The sequence below is a fragment of the Penaeus monodon genome, chromosome 21, assembly GCF_015228065.2.
Source record: "Penaeus monodon isolate SGIC_2016 chromosome 21, NSTDA_Pmon_1, whole genome shotgun sequence".
In the NCBI taxonomy this organism is placed as follows: Eukaryota; Metazoa; Arthropoda; class Malacostraca; order Decapoda; family Penaeidae; genus Penaeus; species Penaeus monodon.
The window spans coordinates 24,439,566-24,440,422 of record NC_051406.1 but is presented as its reverse complement, the minus strand read 5'-3'; the positions used below and the strand labels follow the sequence as shown (position 1 = coordinate 24,440,422).

Sequence of the window (857 nt, the reverse complement as noted above, 5' to 3'; positions counted from 1 at the left end):
TAAATAGAACATCATCGTCCCCTTCCATTGTCCTGGGTCTCCGCGTGAATGAGCGTGAAATACCTTGATCTTCTTGTTCTTCGCGTACAGAGCAGCGGCGACCACCGCCAGAAGAGCGTTCAAGGCCACGGGGCTCGCTCCCGGAGCCAGGAGCCCGGCGGGTCACCGGCTTCCTCGGGGGAATCGCTGCTGTCGCCGCTCGTCGCTTGCTCGTCTGCTTGTGGGACTCACATCGTTACTTTTTTGGCAATAAGCATATCATTTCATGTAGTCGGAAAGTCATATTGTAATGAAAATTACATATTGTGATAAATATTTCACATATCATAGCTTTATTTTCTTTAAACAAGAAATCAGGGTTTTATCATATGAATTCATAGCTTCATGATTAAAATTTATATTTACATCATGAAATTTTATATCTTCATGGTAAAAACTCTTTAATTATCACACTTTCATTATCAGATCATACATTTTCATAATAAGAAATACATCTTCGTAAGTAGAAATTTTCTTTTCTTTTTAAAGATTAACAGTTTCATTTCCTTTTATTTCTCAATAAAGATAAATGATAAAACGTTAAGAAACAGTGACATATTTTTCTTGATAAAAACTCCCTTACCTGCGACGCCTCGCAGGATAACGATGAGCTTTTCAGCAGGACTCCCGTGGATGGAAAGCGCGTCTATCTCGCCTGGCAGAGAGGCGGAGCCGACCAGGGTTTCGTTCTCACCAGCCTGGCACAGGGCCAAAGGTGCATAACTGCTTAGCAAGTGTGTGAATGAGTTACCTTGTATAAGTGTGTTTGTGAACTAAATTCTTAGGAACTAAGCTTGTCGAAAAGCTTAAGGCGACGC

At 41.4% G+C, this 857-nt stretch overlaps 1 protein-coding gene across 1 annotated transcript in view; it reads right to left on the bottom strand.

Annotated features, from left to right (window-relative positions):
• Positions 1–857, bottom strand: part of LOC119586372 — a gene marked incomplete at its 5' end in the record, with an annotated part of 9,783 nt that overhangs the window by 7,542 nt on the left and 1,384 nt on the right. The window contains 3 exon segments of the mRNA XM_037935084.1: positions 64–134; positions 137–214; positions 623–737. Of these exon segments, the coding sequence (XP_037791012.1) occupies positions 64–134; positions 137–214; positions 623–737 (264 nt within the window).